The 19,042-nt window shown below is 39.2% G+C and overlaps 1 protein-coding gene across 3 annotated transcripts in view; it reads right to left on the bottom strand.

Annotated features, from left to right (window-relative positions):
• Positions 1 to 19,042, bottom strand: part of LOC117922911 (twinkle homolog protein, chloroplastic/mitochondrial-like) — a 30,347-nt gene extending 11,305 nt beyond the window's left edge. For 2 of the 3 annotated variants that reach the window (XR_004652578.1, XM_034841131.1), the window contains exons 1-4: positions 18,746 to 19,042; positions 15,968 to 16,142; positions 8,168 to 8,214; positions 654 to 734 (exon numbers count right to left, since the gene is read on the bottom strand). Coding sequence is in view for 2 of the 3 variants with exons in the window: in XM_034841131.1 (XP_034697022.1) it covers positions 654 to 734; positions 8,168 to 8,214; positions 15,968 to 16,136 (297 nt within the window). In the remaining variant the exon portion in view is untranslated. Of the gene's footprint in view, positions 1 to 653; positions 735 to 8,167; positions 8,215 to 15,967; positions 16,193 to 18,745 lie in introns of those variants that run through there. The other variant, XM_034841132.1, reaches the window with a different exon arrangement.

Raw genomic sequence — 19,042 nt, 5'->3', positions numbered from 1 at the left:
TGGAGGATAGCGGTTTGATGTTGGTGATTGGACTAGTCTCCAAGTGGGAGATTTGTTGGGCTTTGTGGAGCCTAGTTTTGTTTGATCCAATTTGACGACCCGACCCGAATAATATTGCATGGTTTTTTAATGGGAGATTTATTGAGGCCTGTTGGGCCGTTTAGCCCATTGTGGAACCACCCTTTGTGATTAGGGTTTTTAGTGTGGTGGGGTTGTCATGTTATATATATAGAGAGAATATTGTAGCCGCTAGGTTGTATTCTGAATTCTTCCCTGATAATAGTGATATTCCTGCAACTCCGTGGACGTAGGCAAATTGCCGAACCACGTAAATACTGTCTTGTGCGTGTGATTATCTTTTCTTTGGCGCGTGTTTTCTTTAATTTTGTTTCTCACGGGTTGGGAATTCGGTTTAATTCCCTACACTCCTCATTAAGGAAAACGGAAAAAGGGAAATACTAAAAATCAACAAGAAACCAAAACCAACTTCTTCAATTTAGCAGATAAGATCTGACAATATGATGCAGATGAGATTCAGGCAATGGAGGTCCCTTCCGCAGGTTTAAAATGCAGCTAAATTAGATATCATTCCATTTTATTAACCACTGTTTGTCAGTCACTTGAAGTAGATATCCAAACTAATCAAAAAATACCTGCCAAAAATTCTTGTTAACATCCCGATATTTGCAACTCACAAGCACCCCATTTCTTCGATAAGTAAATGCAATAATAAACTGTCAAGAAAATCAGAAACCATCAGATATAGCAATAATGGTCACATTTAGACAAAAGCAACAAGAATAAAATGTTAATCACTGGAAAGAAACTAATGTTTGTTATGTTGCCTTGTAGCATTATGATCCCTCTGTTCTTTTTTGTTTTTTATAGGCAAACACAGAAATATATTAGAAAAGGGCACCTTGAGGCTGACCCAAAAGCATACAGGGGGTAAACAAGAAGCACCTTAAGGCGCAAACAAAAGAAGAGAAGATACAAAACCATCTCTCAACTAGCACCTAGCCAATAAAAAAAACTAAGTAAAGGAAGAGGACCTTCATTTACAACCGACTTAGTCCATGACCAAAGATTATATACAAAAGAATTTTTCAATCTATGAATCGAAAACTCCTCATTATCAAAAGCAATTCTATTTCTTTCCTTCCAAACCGCCCAAAAAAGACACAAAGGGGCTGCCTTCCACACCTTTCTACGCTTCTTGCCCAAGTTAAAGTCACACCATCCAAAAAGGGTATCTCTAACCGAAAAAGGAAGGACCCAAGTAACTCCAAAAAGAGCAAACAATAACTCTCATATAACTCTTGCCCTGGTGCAATGAATAAGAATATGATCAATTGACTCTTCTTCCTCACAGCAAAGGAAACATCTTTTAGTAAGAATCTGGCCCCTCTTTTTAAGATGATCCAGAGTAAGCACCTTACCCCAAGATGCCTCCCAAGCGAAAAAGCTCACTTTAGTAGGCACACAAGGACTCCAGATCATACTATTAGGGAATTGATCAACTCTTCTTGAAGCTAGAACATTATAAAGAGATTCAACTGAGAAAATCTCATTCGTAGTCTCTTTCTACAGCATTCTATCTTCCAAAAGAGGGTTAAGCCTCCTTCCCCAGATTGTCAAAAGTAATCTCTCCACCTCCTCCACCTCCCAATCGTTGAAGGGCCTAGAGAAACTAGGGCTCCATACCCCTTCCTCTCTCGAAGGATCCCATAACTCCACTACCCAAGCCTCTTTAGAGGAAGCAAAAGCATACAAGGAGGGAAAAGAATTACAGAGGGCGAAGTTCCCACACCAATTATCTTTCCAAAATTTCACACTTCTACCATTTTCCACAGAAAAAAACGACTTTGTTTTGCAAAAGAGCACCTTCCTTCCTTATTTCCTTCCAAAAGCCTACTCCAAAACCCTCCCTAACTTCTCTAGTAAACCAACCCCCTTCTTCCTCCTCGAACTTCCTACTAATGACATGCCTCCAAAGATTCTCCCTTTCATTCGCAAAGCGCCGGTTCCACTTACATGAAAGGGCCCTATTGAGAGTAGACAGACGTCTAACTCCCAAGCCACCCTTCCTTTTGTCCAAACAAACGGTATCCCAATTAACTAGATGAGGTTTCCTCTCCAAAGCTCCCCCTCCCCACAAAAAATCCCTTTGAATTTTTTCCAACCTTAAACTAACCACTCTTGGCATTCGAAGTAAAGACATCAAGTATATGGGCATACTTGAAAATGTACTACGAATTAGAGTGATTCTCTCTCCTTTGGATATAAATTGTCTTTTCCACATGGCAAGCCTTTTCCGAAATCTCTCTTCCACTCCATTCCAAACAGCCACGGACTTGTGATTCGCCCCCAAAAGGATCCCCAAGTAAGAAGATGGCAGCCTTCCCACTTTACATCCAACCTCGAGAGCCAAAGCCTCCAGATTCTCCACTCTTCCAACCGACAAAATTTCACTTTTGTCCAAATTGATTCTCAAACCTAATATGGCTTCAAACCACATCAACAGCCAGCTTAAGTAAACCATCTGATCTTCGGAAGCTTCACAAAACACCAAGGTATCGTCGGCAAACAGCAAATGAGAGACCAAAGCCCCATCTCCACTTCTTCCATTTACTCTACAGCTTGAAAGGAACCCTCCGTCACTGCTCTAAGGATGAGCCTACTAAGAGTCTCCATCCCGATCACAAAAAGATAAAGAGAAAGAGGGTCCCCCTGACACAGCCCCCTTGAACTGTTGAAGAAACCTGTCAGCGTGCCATTGACCAAAACAGAAAACGATGCTGTGGAAATGCACCAGGAAATCCACCCGGTCCACTTCTCCCCAAAACCCATACTTTGCATTACAAACAACAAAAAATTCTAGTTTAAGTGATCGTATGCCTTCTCTAAATCCAGCTTGCATAACACCCTACTCTCATTTCGTTTCAACAAGGAATCTATTACCTCATTGGCAATAAGAGCAGCATCCAGAATCTGTCTTCCTTTAACAAAGGCGTTTTGAGCTGAAGACACCACCTTTCCCACTACCTTCTTAAGCCTGTTAGCTAACACTTTTGCCAACAGTTTATACAATCCTCCCACCAAACTGATTGGTCTGAAATCTCTAAGGTCCTCGGCGCCTACTTTTTTTGGGATTAGGACCAAGAAAGTTGAATTCAGGCTCCTTACAAATCTGCCATGCTCGTGGAATTCTTTCAAAAAACCCATAACCTCTTATTTGACAAAATCCCAGTAAAATTGCCAAAAACTAAGGGGGGAACCATCTGGACCAAGAGCCTTGTCCCCATTCAGATCTGAGAGTGCAGAGAAAACCTCTTCCTTTGAAAATACCTCCTCCAGTCTAGTTGCTTCCTCAACATCAATCCTATTAAAGTCCAAACCTTCCATAGATGGGTGCCAATGAACCGGATCAGTCAGAAGGTCTTTAAAAGCTCCAACCACACTCCCCTTAATTTCCTGCTCTTCAGTTAACCAGGTTCCATTTATTTTATCTTAGACAAACAATTTCTCCTTCTATGGGAATTGGCCATCTTATGAAAGAAGCCTGTGTTTCTGTCACCATCTCTCAGTCACACTTCTCTTGATTTTTGTCTCCAAGAAACCTCCTCCATTACAACCCATTTCTCGAAATCCCCCTTTGCTTCCTTTCTAGCTTCCAGTTCCTCCATTGATAATGGACGTAGCTTCTCTTGAGCATCTCAGAAAGCCACTTTGTCTAAGGCCAAATGCTTATTCACTCCCACCTTCCCAAAAACATCCTTGTTCCAAGACTTTAAGATAGCCTTCAAAGCCTTCAATTTCTCTGCAAGAATGAAACTAAAGGATCCATTGAATCTTAGACTTTGCCACCACCCCTTCAGCAGATCCTTAAAACCCTCCTCCTTTAGCCACATGTTTTCAATCCATAAGGGGACAGACCCCTTTCTAACCCCTCCCTCATCCAATAGGATAGGAAAGTGATCGGACACAGGCCTAAGAAGAGTACACTGCACTACCCCGTTAAAGTGGCCCTCCAAGTCCTCCGATACCAAGAAACGATCTAGTCTGGACATAGCTTGATTGTTCAACCCTCCGCTCCAGGTGAATGGACCCCCCTATAGAGGGAGATCCCTCAAGTCCAGGTCATCAATCACTTCCAAAAATCTTCTCATTGAAGGAGACACCCTCCCTCCTCTTCTACGCTCATTCGGAAATCTGATCATATTGAAATCTCCGCCGATACACCATAGATCATTCCAAAGCCTACGAATGGCCCCTAACTCTTCCCAAAACAGTTCTCTATATCTTTTCATAGTAGGGCCATACACTCCTAAGAAAATCCATCTGAACCCATCTTCGCGATTCTTGAACCAACGGGAAATGGAGAAGAGACCCACCTCCATCCCTACCATCTCCAACACTCTGTTATCCTAGAAAACTACCACCCCTCCAGCTACACCCATAGCATTCAGAGCTCCCCATTCTAAAAATCTCCCCACTCCTAGGCTTTACACCACCCCTAAAGACATCTCTGTCATTTTAGTCTCCTGTAGGCAAACCAAGTCCACTTTTTGGGAACTAATTAAGGCCTTAATTAATTTCCTCTTATTTCTGTCATTTACCCCCTGGACATTCCAAGCTAAAATCTTAATCTTCATTTAAAACACAAAGTTTTATCCCCATTTCTTCTATCCGAACCTTTCTTTCTACTTTTTCCATCATAATTAATCGAACATTCCAATTTTTTTACTTCCCGATCAAACCTAGACATTCCTGGAATTCCTTTCTTTTTGCCTTGATCTCTTCTGGTTTTCAATCTTAGAAGCAATTTAAGAATTTTCCCTTCAACACCTTCTATCGTGAACCCTAGAGTCTTACTGAACTTTGCCAAGTTATTTTCATCCCAACTACTACCCGGGTCCTCCATTTCTTGCAGATCCTCATTCGCTTGCGGCTTATCACCCATATACTTTTTCCTCTCTGTACCCGTCACCCACGGACTGCCATCAGTCAGCACAGAGCGCAGCGGAGCCTAAAACCCAACTCCTTCAACAATGTCTTCCGTTCCAGAAACACCCCCCACCACCAAAGCCCAATCTCCCCCAAAGATAGCGGGAAAGGACTTGTACTTGGATGCCTCGGCTGTCAACGCTTCGTCAGTCATCAACGCTCTAGCTTTCACCGAGAAAGCCTCTGAATCCCTCCAATCCCCTTCGAGAAAGCAAGCGAACCCCACATCCTCCCTAACTTGAACACGCGAAGCTTCCTTCATAGCCCTAACTTCCATCTCCCTGACCTCGACATGGGAATGAGCCCTAACTCCTTTTATCCCCCCAAGCCCAAGCTCGAAACCCATTCCGGCCATACCCTCACAGCCCACAAACGAGCCCTTAATGTAAAAAGGCTTCTCCTCGCAACCCAACACCCACCCTATTAATGTGATGGGCCTTGGCTCACTAACCGGCCCATGCTTCTGGGCTTCCTCAAAGGCAGTCTTGTGACTAACCTCCCCAAGCCCGCTACTGAACTGGGCCTCCTAGAGCTCAGGCCCAAATTCAAAAGCTTCGGGCCCAAAGCCAAGGTCTCCCTCTCTGACTACTTTTCCTGCGCCTTAACTTCTATTCCCTAAGTTATCTGCTCCATCAATCGCCTCCACACCAGGCCCCCTTTTAGCGGACTCAGAGGAAAAGCCTGTAGTCCCTTTTGAAGAGCTTCCACAGGGCGGCTCAACTTGTACTCCAGCCTGCTCCTTTGGCTGAACATCCTTTTCCAACACACATCCTTTGGTTGATCCCTCTGTTCTTAGTTACCCCGATTGAGAAGAACATAATCCACTCAGTCCAAAATGAGGCAGAAAACCATTCATCTTGTCCCTCTTTTGCAACACAATAACTGAGGAAAACTTTAGAGCCATTTAGATTCACTTTGCACCATTAGAACTTATGAAAAGAGATCATTGCTAACACTCCTGACCTTTAAATCAGCCTCACCAGAATTTGCTAATCCAAATCCAATTAGTACAATGCTAAGGACTGACCATTTGTCATACTTTTAGGTATATTGCCTATAGAAAAAATGAACCAGTTGCCTTATCTCAATCCCTTGATTCACGAATCTATACTAAACCTTTTCCTGGACATCAAAACTCAAAAACCAAACAAAAAGGAAGAGGGAGGTAAGGAAAATGGTCTCTCTCTCCTTGCTCTGTTGTATTTGAGAGAATAGAATGGCCAAGTTTTTAAAGAGGAGGAGTTCGTAGATTAGAGCTTGAAGTAGATCTTCAAAAAGTCCCTTTTGGAGTGGACTAAGGCCCCCATGGGGATCAACAATTCTTCCTTTATTGGAATTTTTAGACCATCAAAGCTTGGGTTAGTTTGCATTCCTTGTTTGCATTTTCTATTCTTTTTGTGGTACTCTCTGTATTTTCCTTGTACACATGGGTGGAACCCCGTTTTTGTTAGGCACTCTTTAATGTGCCTCTATACACCTAGAAAAAATTCATCAAAAACAAAGTAGCTCATTGGTCATAGGATTAACTTTTGGCATAAAAGGTATCATAAATGAGCTCTATTATATAATGTTTTCATCATTACACACCTTTTATAGCAAAGGTGAGACCAGAAAACTCTTAAAGTCAATTCATCCTGATCAATGTCATTGAAAAAGAGAATTCATATATACAATTAGGGTGACTCAAACCCCATAATTAATCATTAAAGATAAATGAAGGTGATAGTATTTTTCTTGAACTGAATGCCAATGTGCACTTGATCACCATATGTTTTTTACATGACAGAATTTCTTGCCAATGTTTTTTCTGATATCATTCGCTCTCCAAAATATGCAACTAGCTGAAACAAGGCCAATTAGGAAATATTAACTATTTTGCATAAGGCAAACAAAATAAATTTACTAAAAATATTGCTAAATAAGACCATCATAGTAAAAAATAAAAATAAAATAAAATAAAAACTAGTACTCAAACTTGAAATAATAGTAAGAAAATAAAATAAGGTTCCATGACCTTTAGGAGGGAGTATTAGCTTTCTAGTTAGTAACAACTAAAAAATTTACAAAAATATAATAAATAAAAACAAATAAAAAAGGATTTAGGAAAGAGAAGCATAGAGAAAACTTTGTGCCTTTGAGAGAAAAATGCAAGGATGGTGTTAGGTGAAGTTTGGTTTTCTACAACTGCAAGAGGCCATGGTATGCATATTTTATTTGAGTTTGCAGATGAAAACTTTCAGCTTTCATAATCATAGAACATTCCAGATTATAAGGGCTTATCTATTAAGTCTTTTGTTGTTGGGGAAGTCTTGTAGAAGAAAGTTCCACAAATTGGGGGGTTATGAAGAAGGATTGTGGTCCAAGTTAGAGGTCCAGGAGAACTCCCTTCCCATTTTGGCTGGAATTCTATGGATAGATTGATTGATAAAATCCTGGGCATTGAAGGCATTACTTGCATCAATTCTTTCTCACCAATGGTTTCTCAAAATTGAATTATATAAAGAAAACAAATAACCAATTTGTTTTTGAGTGATGAGTGATCAAATACCCAATCATCATCATCAAACTTCCAATTGTCCTATGGATGAGCCTAATCTCCTAACTTCCACGACATGTTCACAATTGAGCAAATGACGAAATGTAGAGAACACGGGTACAATTTTTATTTTTTTTTATAGATAATTGAGAACGGGGGTACCATATAAATACTATTCATGAAAAAAGGTTGTGCATGATAAGCCTTTAAGGCTAGGCTCACATAGAAAGGATTCGAGTGGAATGGAGAATGTTCCAAGTTAAATTCCATATAATTGGAAAAAAATACCTATTAATAGAAATGTTGTGTGATAACTCTTAAAAGACCAAACTGGTTAAACCCACCAATCAAGATCATTGGCAATAAGACAAGTGAAAAGGCAAACCTCACTACAAAGTGGTTTTAAACCCAAACTTTTTTTTTTTTTGTGATTTCTCTTTTGGGCTTAATTTTGGTAATTTGGTTCAACCTTCCATATGATGAGTTGTCATTTACAAAGGCCTGCAACCAAATGGAAAACATTAAGCAAAGGGATCTCACAACCAATAATGAATCCAAAATTTTATAGTAAAAATTAATTATATATCAAACTTGTGCGACAAAAGTATCTTACCCATATGTTACCTCTCCACCCACATCTTCCTCGATGACACACCCATACAGCATAATCCCTATGGTACTAAAAAAATTTTGTAATTAGATATGAGTGCAAAACTATTGAAAAACAAAAGAAAATTTAAATTTAAAAAAAAATGTAACATACCCATCTAAAGTGATGAAAAGAGATAAGCTTTTCTCCACTAAATCACCACCCTTACACTAAGGTGCCAAGAACAACATATAAATACATATTTTACATTGAAAATAAAAATAAATAAATAAAAGAATTAAAAAATTAAAAACATATATTTAAAAAAAAAAACTCAAAAAAAAAATGAATTTGCAAATAAGAAGCTAAAGGACAAATGAAGTCACATGTATTCAATTTGTACTAAATGGAATCCCCCCAACATACAAAAGGTTTGTTGTAAGAAGCATTCTTTAGATGTTTGATCATTTTTATTAATATAGGTAATCTATATATATAAGTAATCTAGCTACATTTAAAAAAAGACATGGAGGAGAGAGAAAGGTCTAGAGAGAGAGTGAGTGAGAGCGATAGAGAAGAGCGATTGCTTCAGGGCGTGAACGAGGACGCAGCGAGCTTTGTCCAGTCAGGGGCTCGGAAAACTAGTTTTGGGGTGGAGTCGAAGACCTTTGAGGTCGAGACAGAAAATAAGAAAGGCAAGATGCAAATCTTCATTGTGGAAAGAAAAAATGTGTCTCTTCATGGATTAAGCTGGGGTCGGCGAGCTTAGGGCTGCTCCTGGAAGGTCTGGTTTTCTGCACCAAGGACACGAGAACTGGACATTAGGAGAAACTTTGGCAAGAGAATGGGAGGATCTTCTCGCTGGTGCGCGGTGAAAATAAAGGGGGATGCTTCCTCCGTTTGGGTGTTGTCGACCGGGAAAAGAAAAGATTTAGCATCTTTGTACCTAAAGGCAGAGGAGCAAAATGGGGTTGGGCTCTTTTGTTGGAGGCGTTACAGGGGGTGGATGTTGCTTTCGAAAGGCAAGTGAGACAGAAGGATAAGGAAAAGCCATGGAAACCCTTGTTGGGCAAATCCTTCACAGAGGTGGTTAAGCAGCCTTGCAGCAATGGAGAAGCGCTGGTTAGGGTGGAAGTCGACAATAGGGACTTAAGCCATTACTTACAGAAGCTAGCTCACTGTCTTATTGGTTGCTGGGACCCCAAGCTAGGGAAGGGGGACCCAAATGGCAAAGTTTTGGGGGCTAAAGGGTAACTTAGGACTGGCTAAATTGGAAAGTGACAAGGCGTTATTGGAATTTTAGGTGATGGCAGAAGCTAAGAAAGCCCTAAAAGCCGGGGAAGTCTCAGTCAGAGGTTTCTTCATGCAGTTGGAGAAGTGGAGCCAGATGACGAGATGTCTAATGGAGGGAAAGAGAGAGAGAGACGCTTGGGTGAGAATCGTAGTATTACCCATCTCTTTATGGGATCAGGCCATCCTGAGAAGGGTAGGGAAGGAGTGTGGGGGGTTTTTGGATATCGACACTAAAATGGAGAAGATGGAGGAATTGCAGTGGGTCAGGATCCTGGTGAAACTTAATGGATAGAAGCTCCCTAATACGGTGGAAATTTGGGTCGAAAACATGCGTTATTCCTTATCTTTGTGGTGGGAGACTAGGCCGACACTAAGATCGCTGTCGGCTAAAGAAAGAGGGAAACCCTTCGAAGCAGTAGGAAAGGTCGAGGGTGAGTTTTTGCCACGCAAGGGCAAGCACGTGTTGGAGGATGAAGGTGGTCCAAGGCTCAAGGACCAAATGCAGTCTACCGATGGGACGTGAGGGCAGACAAGCAGGTCGGGGCACCCCTTGGACTGTTCTCGGGGGCTTTCTGGGTCGCCTTATGGGGCCCAGGGAGTTATGAGATCGTTGGGTGAGCCCATCAAGCTTGGCCTCTTGGAGGAGTCTCGAAGCTCCATGCTGGGCTATGGGCCTGAGGGACTAGACCTAGCCCCCTCTCTTAAGGCTAAGTTCTCCCTCGGGCCGAAGGCGGTGGAGGATCCTAGATGGGCCAAGGCCCACCCCAGTCTGTGGAGTCTAGAGACCACTTTGGTGACGCCCAAAACTCAAAGAGATCTAGCCCAAGTCCTTCGAGGAGTCCATTTTCTAAAACTTCTCTATTTTGGGAGAAAGATGGCCAGCGCAGGCTTTGTGAGGCAGAACTCCACTCCGAAGAAAGATCGAAGACTGATCTCGCCCTTTTTGAGGAAGCGTTGAGGTACAAGAGTGCTTCTTTTCATTTGGGTGTTTGGCTTCTGGGCCCTATTCTTCTTCTTTTTCTTTTTCCGGTCAAACTCCATTGGGGGAGTATTGCAACCTTTCTGGGGACGGAAAGGAGCGTGATGAGGGGGAAAATTCGTTTTGCTTGCTCAATGGTACAGAGTCCCCAATGGGTGAGACTGTCAAATGCTGGGACTTGACGAAGGTCAACAAAGGCAGAATTGAAGAACTTGGAAAGGAGTTGTGCTTTGCTCAAACAATGCCACGAGAAACAAAGGCCTGGGGGGAGGTTAGTTGGGAGGAAAGTGATCTGGCCAAGTTTAGTAAATTCTTGGGGTTTTCGACAGAAAGTCTGGAGAAGGATATTGTGGACTTCTTGATTAAAATCCAAAAGAGAATGGAAAGAGTTCACAGCAAAACCCTTCTGGAGAAATCTAAGTTCGAAAGGGAATTGAAAATATTAGAGTGCTCCATTAACTATGAAGGGGGGAAAAAGCAAAATGGTGGAGAGCAAATAAGAGGGTGTTAGATTATGGAAGTTAAATGAAGCTAAGACTATTGAGCTGGAATGTTCGTGGAGCTAACAACAGTTCAAAAAGAAGGGTAATTAAGGTTGTGATTAGGAGTCAGAGGGTGGATTTTTTCTGTCTTCAGGAGACCAAAATTCAGACAATGTCGGAGGGGTTGGTGAGAAGTTTGGGTTCTAGTAGGTGGTCAGATTGGGGGGTCTTGGATGCCTATGGCTCTGCGGGAGGGCTACTGATTTGTTGGGATGAAAAGACTCTGGAAGTGCTTGAGATGGAGGTGGGAAAATTCTCAATTTCCTGCAGGTTCAGGAATATGGAATATGGGCTAATTTGGATCTTTACTAGTGTGTACGGACCTTTCTCCAGAGAGGACAGGGACTATATGTGGGAAGAGTTACGGGCGATCAGAGGCTTGTGGGACGATCCATGGTGTTTAGGGGGTGACTTCAATGTCATTCTGTCCCAAAGGGAAAGGAGTAGTCAGGGAAGGCTTACTGGAGCTATGAGAAGTTTTGCCCAGACTGTTGATGAGTTAGAACTTCTCGATCTTCCTCTGCAAGGGGGTGCTTTCACTTGGAGTGGGGGTAGGAATAATCAATCCTGGCCTAGACTAGATAGGTTTCTAGTGACTCAGAATTGGTTGGATATGTTTAGTGGGGTCGCCCAATGCAAATTGCACAGACCTACCTCTAATCATTTTCCTATATTGCTGATGGGTGGTGGGTTAAGGAGGGGCCCTACCTCGTTTAGATTTGAAAATATGTGGTTTAAAGTTGATGATTTTTTTTTTTTATATAGATAAACACAAATATATTAAAGGGCAAAGGCCACCAAGCATACAGGGAGTACACAAATCAGCCTAAAACAAGAGCACAAAAAACAAGCACCCGTACCCACCCTTAAGTGGCCGTTAGCCACTCCAAAAAGCCTAAGAGTGAAAAGGACTCCTCTCCAATATACTAGCCCAACTCCACAAGGTACAAACAAAAGAATTTAGTTTCTTTATATCTAACACCCCTCCCTTAAAAGCTAATCTATTCCTCTCCTTCCATACCGTCCAAAAAATACACAACGGGATAGAATTCCAAATTTTTTTCTTTTTTTTCCCCACAAAGGAACCCTTCCAATTGAATAACGCCTCTTTCACTAACTTTGGGAACACCCACTGAACCCCAACAAGGGGCAAAGACGATTTCCCATAAGGCCTTTACCACTATACAATGTAAAAGAATGTGATTTACACTTTCCTCTTCACAACCACACAAAAAACAACGGTTAGGTAGCTGTCAACCCCTTTTTTGAAGCCTATTCAAGGTGAGAATCTTCCCCCACGCGGCTTCCCAAGCAAAAAAAGGCTGTTTTGGTTAGGACCTTGTCCACCCAAACGCATTTAGACGGAAAGGCGCATGCATTGATAACAGCCAGCCCGTTGTAGGTAGCCTTTACCCCATATTTTCCATGACCCCCCCCCCCCTTCTTTTTCCAAAGCACAACGTCCTCCTCTGAAGATATCCTGAAGTCCCTGAGCATATTAAGCAATCCTCTAATCAAGTCCAGCTCCCAATCATTAAAGTCTCTATGAAATCTAAGATTCCAACCTCCTTGACCACTGCTTGGGTCCCACATCTCATTGACCGTTGCATTCATGTGGACCGCAAGCTCAAAAAGCTAGGGGAAAGAATGGGACAGCGCCGCGTTGCCACACCACTGGTCAGTCCAGAATTTAACTCTAATCCTTTTCCCCACCTTAAACTTTATATTATCCCACTTAGCTTCCTTCAAAATCTCCTTCCACACCCCCACTCCATAAGTCCCACAAGCTTCTTTAGTTCTCCACCTAAACTCTTCCTGACCATATTTCACCCTAATCACCAACTTCCAGAGATTATCCTTTTCAACCGCAAATCTCCATAACCATTTACCCAACAATGCTTTGTTCAATGGATCAATCTTCCGAATGCCAATGCCACCCTTCTTTTGAGTGCACACCACCTCTCATTTAATTAAATGGACTTTCCTTTCCAAGCTTCCCCCTCCCCAAAGAAAATCTCTTTGTAATTTTTCGAGTCTATTTGCAACACTCTTAGGCATTCTTTTGAGTGCACTCCTGGCCATAGTACTCTTGATTAAGGTGATACGCCCTCCCTTTGAAATATATTGTCTTTTCCACTGGGCTAATCTTTTCCTCATTCTCTCTTCCACCCCATCCCAAATAGAAACAACTTTGTGGTGAGCTCCAAGGGGCGGCCCCAAGTAAACAATGGGTAGCAATCCCACTTTACAACCAAGCTCCACAGCCATTTCCTCAATATCTTCCACCTCACCAATTGGAATTAAGACGCTTTTATCGAGATTAATTCTGAGACCAGAAGCCACCTCAAACCAAGCCAAAATCCAGCTTAGAGCGGACAGTTGCTATTTCTTAGCTTCACAAAAGATGATTGTGTCATCAGCAAAAAGAAAATGGGAAACTATCATCTCCTCTTCCCATCTCCCCCGAATTCTGCAACCTGACAAGAAGCCCCCATCAACCGCCCTTCTAATCAGATTACTAAGCACTTCCATGCCCAACACAAAGAGATACGGGGAAAGAGGATCTCCTTGCCTCAGCCCCTTGGAATTCGAGAAGAAACCAATTGGCACCCTATTGATCATGACTGAAAATTTGGCGGTTGAGATGCACCACCAAATCCACTCCATTAACCGCGACCCAAAGCCCATTTTAACCAGAACTTTCATAAGAAAATTCCAATTAATGCTGTCATAGGCTTTTTCAATGTCTAATTTATAGATCAACCCTTTCTCGTTCCTTTTGTGCCAGAAATATCACCTCATTGTCAATAAGTGACGCATCCAAAATATGTTTGCCACTCACAAAGGCATTTTGGTCCCCGGAAACCACCTTATCTAACACCTTCTTTAGCCTATTCGCCAACACCTTAGCCAAAAGCTTGTACAACCCCTTAACAAGCTGATTGGTCGGAAATCACCCAAGTCCTCAGCCCCTCTTTTCTTAGGAATGAGGACTAAGAAAGTGGAATTGAGGCTTTTGGCAAAAGAACACTGGTCATAGAATTCTCTAAACAAGTCCATAATCTCCTTCTTCACTAGCTCCCAACTTGATTGCCAAAAAGCAATTGTGAAGCCATTTGGGCCCGGAGCTTTATCACCATTCATATCCATTAAGGCGGCGTAAATTTCCTCTTCAGTAAACAGCAATGTTTTCAGAACCGGACCGGTGATCGAACCGGAAAAGTTACCGGTTCACGGTTCACTGGTCGGACCGGCGGTCGAACCGCTATTGAACCGGTGACGTCATAAATATATAATTTATATATTATTAAAATTAAAAATAATTATAAAAATTTTAAAATATATATGAATAAATTAAAAATCAATAATATTATCAAATTAAATCATATTAATATTTTTAATTTTGTTAAATGAAATATGTAAAATATTTAAATGTGAATATATTAAGAATGAAAATTTAAACTAATTTTATCATTTTTAAAAATATTATATTATTTTTATTTAACATTACAAAAAAAAAAAAATTAATTTAATATATATTATTTTGTTTAGCACAATAAATAACAAATGTTGTGTAGCTGAGTGGTGCCTAGGATGCCTTCCTAATTGGGGGTCCAAGGTTCAATTCCTCTTGGTGGGGGACTTGTTATTATTTTTTTCTTTGATTAGGTTGGTTAGGAATCCCACATCGGATTCTAAGAGAAATGAGGATGCAAAGGGTGCCTATAAATGCTATCCACATTGAAGACCATTGCCTCACTGGGTGGGCTCAAGACTAAGCCCATAATATGGATGAGTGGGGTTTGGGCTTTGTCATGATGAGACAAGGCCCAGAATGGTCATTTGCCAAAAAGCCTTTAAAATGGAGGTTTAAATTGAGCTGTTCGGTTCAATTGGAACTGTCCGGTTCAACCGAGTCACCGGTCCGACCGCCGGTTTTGGCGGTTCGTGGCCGGTTTAAATCTTAAACGATTCGATAGAGCAGATCGGACCGGAATTGTGGCCGGTCGACGGTTGAACCGGTCCGACCGGCCGGTCCGGTCCGGTTTTTAAAACATTGGTAAACAGCATCTCCAAGACTTCAGCTTCATGGGAATTGAGGCGATTAAGGTGCAACCCCTCAATATCCGCTTTCTAGCCTGGTTCTTTTGAAAGTAACTGCTGAAAAGCACTCACTATTCCCTCTCTCATCTCCTGGTCCTCAGTCATCCATACTCCATTAATTTTAATTCTATCTAGAGAGTTATTCCTTTGGTGAGCATTAGCCATCCTATGGAAAAATCCAGTGTTTCTATCTCTCTCCTTAAGCCACAATTCCCTTGACAATTGTCTCCAGTGGGTCTCCTCCATTAAGACCCATTTTTTAAAGGAATCCTTGGCTTCTTTTTTTAGCTCAGTTTCTCCTTCAGACAAGCTCCTTTCCCTTTCCACCCCATCCCAAAACTCCACTTGTTGAAGGGCTGAGTTCTTATTGATTTCCAGCCTACCAAACACCTCTCTATTCCACACTTTAATTTTTTGCTTCAGCACCTTCATTTTAGTGGCTAGTCTGACATTGGCCCTCCCTCTCACCTCAACCCCCTGCCACCAGCCTCAAAGAAGATCCGTAAAACCATCAGCTTTAAGCCACATATTTTCAAACCTAAACGGGGAAGGACCCCTCCTTAACCCACCCCCCATCAACAAGATAGGAAAATGATCTGAGGTAGGTCTGGGCAGCCTACATTGCACGACCTCATTGAAATGATCAAGCCAACTCTGGGTCACCAGGAACCTATCCAATCTGGCCCAAGTCTAATTATTCCTCCCCCCACTCCAAGTAAGCATGTGCTTAGCCATGAATATGGCCCACATGACCAAATCTCTTAAACAAGTCGAGTCCATAAAGCTCATCCTAATGAGTGAAATAGACTACCAACCTAAAGCTCTTCCAGAGTCTTCAACCTAATGATGCATTTTATGAGAAGCATATATTTATACTGAAAAAGTGCAACCGAAATGCCAAGCATGAATTAGATTACCTGAGAGGGTAAAGGAAAACACAGAAAGCCGAGTCACTGGGATTGTCATGACAACAACAGCTGTGATGGAAGAGGAGGAATCACCATCGTCACTGCCACCAATGCCGCCATATTTATCAGCAGTTTTTTCTTCCACAAGAAGACCTTCCTCCATGCTTGCTCTCTCCATTTCTTACTGGAAGAATATACAAAAAATGAAAGATGAAAGAACGAGAGGAAGATTTTAAGCCTTTCAAAAAAAAAAAAAGTTAGGTGCTACCTAGATAGCATAGATTACTCATAATACGCTTCCATAGGACATGGGGGGTTAGATAATAAATAATAAATAATAAATAATAAAATAAGAAATCCTAACATGCTTATATCTAATTAGCATAGCAAAAATGATCAGAATATACGAAATAATCAATTATCACACACATCTTGTATACAATTCCTAAAAAAATAGATAGATATGATTACAACAAATAGCAAGGGTGGTAGCAAAAATAAGTTTTGAAAATATTTTCTTATGTAGGGGTTTCACCAATTTCCCAATTAATTTACACGAATTTAGCCCAAAATTATCCCATTATTTAGGATCACAAACTTTGATTCGTGTTTTTGTTCAAAACCAAATTTTTTGTTGAAAACTGAGAAGGATACAAACCGATCAAGATATGGTTGCATATTATTTAAAAAAAAAAAAAAGAATTTGATTCTAAATACTCCAAATGAATTTTTTTTTTTAATAGATTTTTTTTTAAAGGGATCTTTTGAGAAAAATTGTTTTGTTTTAAAATAAAAGAAATTAATTTTTAAAATAACAAAACATAGAAAACAAAATACCAATCAAAACAAAAGAAAACAAAAATCACAAAATAAAGATTTAGAAAATCATGTCAATTAAAGTGGTGAGAGTAAGGCTAACCTTCATGGGTTTCCAGAGGCCTTCAAAAAAAAGAATTTGACAAACAATCACTAAAGCAACAGACTAATGACTTCCTAATCAAACAAACTAACAAAAATATCATCCAAGACTAACATTTAGATTTCAAGAAATGCATGAATTAAGATAAAAATAACCAATCAAAGATTAAAGTCAACGAACTTAGCATATGGAGATGATAATATGGGATCAATTAAGGTAAATTAGCATTCTAACAAAATATGATAAATCAAAGACCAAAGTTCAACAATCTTGAAAATATGAAAACAATAACATGCAATTAATAGATTGATTATCTAAAATTCCTAAAAACTCAAACTAAATATTAATAGATCAAAACCAAAATATGCCATACTCAAAATATGAAAAATAATAACATGTGATTGACTAAATTAATTGACCAAAATTTTAAAAACACTAAAACTGAATATTGATGGATCTAAATTGAAATTACCATACTTAGAATATGAAAATAATAACACATGATTCACTAAATTAATTAACTAAAATTATAATCAACTACAAAATTGGATATAAATGGATCAAAATCAAGATTAACAAAATCAAAAACGCATGAACACATTCAAACTAAGAAATAATATACTAGGTTAAATTAGAATTAAAAACATCAACATCATCTAATAAGATTGGCTAAACTATCAAATTGAAATTGCAAATATATTTAAACTAAAACAAATAAATAAATCAACAAGTTAAAAATAAACTAAAATCGGAATTAAAAATATGGAATTCATCCAAGGGGGTTAATCAAATAATTGAATTAAAATCATAAAACGCATTCAAATTACAAAATATTAAAATTAAACTAGATTGAAATTAAATTCTATCTAATAAGATTATTTAAATTAATGAATTAAAATCAACAAATACATTTAAGCTAAAAACAAATTAAAACCAAACTAACTAGAATTAAATAAAACACAAACTTTATTTGGCACAATTATTTGAACTAAAGAGTTAAGATCAACAAATACATTTAAACTAAAAACGGATTAAAATCAAACTAACTAGAATTAAAAAACATAAACTTTATTTGACATTATTATTTGAACTAATATATTAAGATCACTAGATGCATTTAAACTAAAAACAAATTAAGACCAAACTAACAAGAATAAAAAAAACGCAAACTTTATTTGTCACAATTATTTGAACTAAAAAAATAAGATCAACAAATGCATTTACTAAAAACGAATTAAAATCAAACTAATAGGAATTAAAAACGCAAACTTTATTTAATAAAATTATTTAAACTAAGGAATTAAGATCAACGAATGCATTTAAACTAAAAATGAATTAAGATCAAACTAATTGGAATTAAAAACACAAACTTTATTTAATAAAATTATTTAAACTAATGCATTAAAATCACTAACACATTCAAATTAAAACATAAACTAAAACTAAACTAATCCGGAATTAAAAATATAAACTTTATCTCACAAGATTATTTAAACTAAAGAATTAAGATAACTAACATATTCAAAATAAAAATAAACTAGAATTAAACTAATCTGGAATTAAAAATATAAACTTTATCTCACAAGATTATTTAAACTAAGGAATTAAGATTAACAAGTGCATTTAAACTAAATGTAAACTAAAATTAAACTAATTAGAATTAAAGATGCAAACTTTATTTGACATGATCAATTAAATTAATAGATTAAAATCACTAACAAACTTAAACTAAAAGGTAGATTGGAATTAAACTAATTGGGGATTTAAAAAGAAAATAATATAAACTTTAACACAAAGAATTAATCAAAAACTGAAATTTCAAAAAAAATCTAGGCTAAATAAAAATACTATATAGAAAGAAAGCTAACCTGTGAAGTGAAAGAGAAAATCCTCTCTTGGTGATTAAAGTGGCAACTCGATCTCCATCCGATGTCCCTTGCTCTCCTCCAAAATTCCTGCACGTGTCCTCCCCCGGAAAAAAAAAAATTATTCTCTCTCTAAAAATCCTGTGCGTGTCCTCTCTGGAAAAATTCCTCCGCTTGTTCTCTCTGATGTTCTCCACCATTAACAACCCTGCACCGGAATCTCGATCATCCTTGCTAGGGCATTAAGGGCATCTAAATATCGTATTTGAAATCTTCACCCTCGCGCTACCACTCTGTCAT

This window comes from Vitis riparia, chromosome 10 (assembly GCF_004353265.1).
Source record: "Vitis riparia cultivar Riparia Gloire de Montpellier isolate 1030 chromosome 10, EGFV_Vit.rip_1.0, whole genome shotgun sequence".
Classification (NCBI taxonomy): Eukaryota; Viridiplantae; Streptophyta; class Magnoliopsida; order Vitales; family Vitaceae; genus Vitis; species Vitis riparia.
This window is presented reverse-complemented; position numbering and strand designations above follow the sequence as displayed.